The 838-nt window shown below is 64.1% G+C and overlaps 1 protein-coding gene across 1 annotated transcript in view; it reads right to left on the bottom strand.

Moving 5' to 3' along the window:
• The window catches only part of LOC113942335 (poly(U)-binding-splicing factor PUF60-like), a 1,059-nt gene extending 587 nt beyond the window's left edge, over window positions 1-472 (bottom strand). The window contains exon 1 of the mRNA XM_027633475.1: window positions 24-472. Within this exon, the coding sequence (XP_027489276.1) occupies window positions 152-442 (291 nt within the window). The 5' untranslated portion in view covers window positions 443-472 and the 3' untranslated portion in view covers window positions 24-151. The remainder of the gene's footprint in view (window positions 1-23) is intronic.
• Window positions 473-838: the final 366 nt, after the last annotated feature.

Consider the following 838-nt stretch of genomic DNA (forward strand, 5'->3'; position numbering starts at 1 on the left):
CATCAGATCCAAGCTCTGCTAACTCCCAGGATCAGAGCCGGGCCCACAATCAGATCCGAGCAGGGCCGATCCCCGGGATCCCAGCGGGGCCGATCCCCGGATCCGAGCTCGGGGCCGCCCCGATCCCGGCCTGGCGGTTCCCGGCCCCGGCTCACGCCGACAGGTCGCTGTTGTCGAACCTCTCCTGGTCGTAGACCTCGGCCACCACCTTCCTGCCGGCGAACCAGCGGCCGTTGAGCGCCTGGATGGCCTGGTGGGTCGCCGCCGCCTCCGAGAACTCCACGAAGATCTTGACGATGATCTCGGCGTCCTCCTCCTCGCCCTGCTTCTCCTGGTAGATGATGACCCTGCTCACCCGCCCGAACTTCCCGCACTCCTCCGTCACCTCCCCCTCCAGGTCGTCGTCGATGTCCTTGGGATCCACCATGTTCCGGAGAACCATCACCGTGGACTGCGAGGGAAGGGAGCGGGAATTAACGGGGGGAGATGGAGAGTCCTGCACTCGGTCATCCCAGACATCCCACAGCACTGACAGCCCAGAGCCCTGCACTCGGTCACTCCAGACATCCCACAGCACTGACAGCCCAGAGTCCTGCCCATGGTCACTCCAGACATCCCACAGCACTGACAGCCCAGAGTCCTGCCCATGGTCACTCCAGACATCCCACGGCACTGACAGCCCAGAGCCCTGCCCATGGTCACTCCAGACATCCCACGGCACTGACAGTCCAGAGCCCTGCACTCGGTCATTGCAGACATCCCACCCAGAGCCCTGCACTCGGTCATTGCAGACATCCCATGGCCCTGCACTTGGTCATTCCAGACATCCCACCCAGAG

This window comes from Corapipo altera, unplaced genomic scaffold, assembly GCF_003945725.1.
Source record: "Corapipo altera isolate COAL_440 unplaced genomic scaffold, ASM394572v1 59045, whole genome shotgun sequence".
In the NCBI taxonomy this organism is placed as follows: domain Eukaryota; kingdom Metazoa; phylum Chordata; class Aves; order Passeriformes; family Pipridae; genus Corapipo; species Corapipo altera.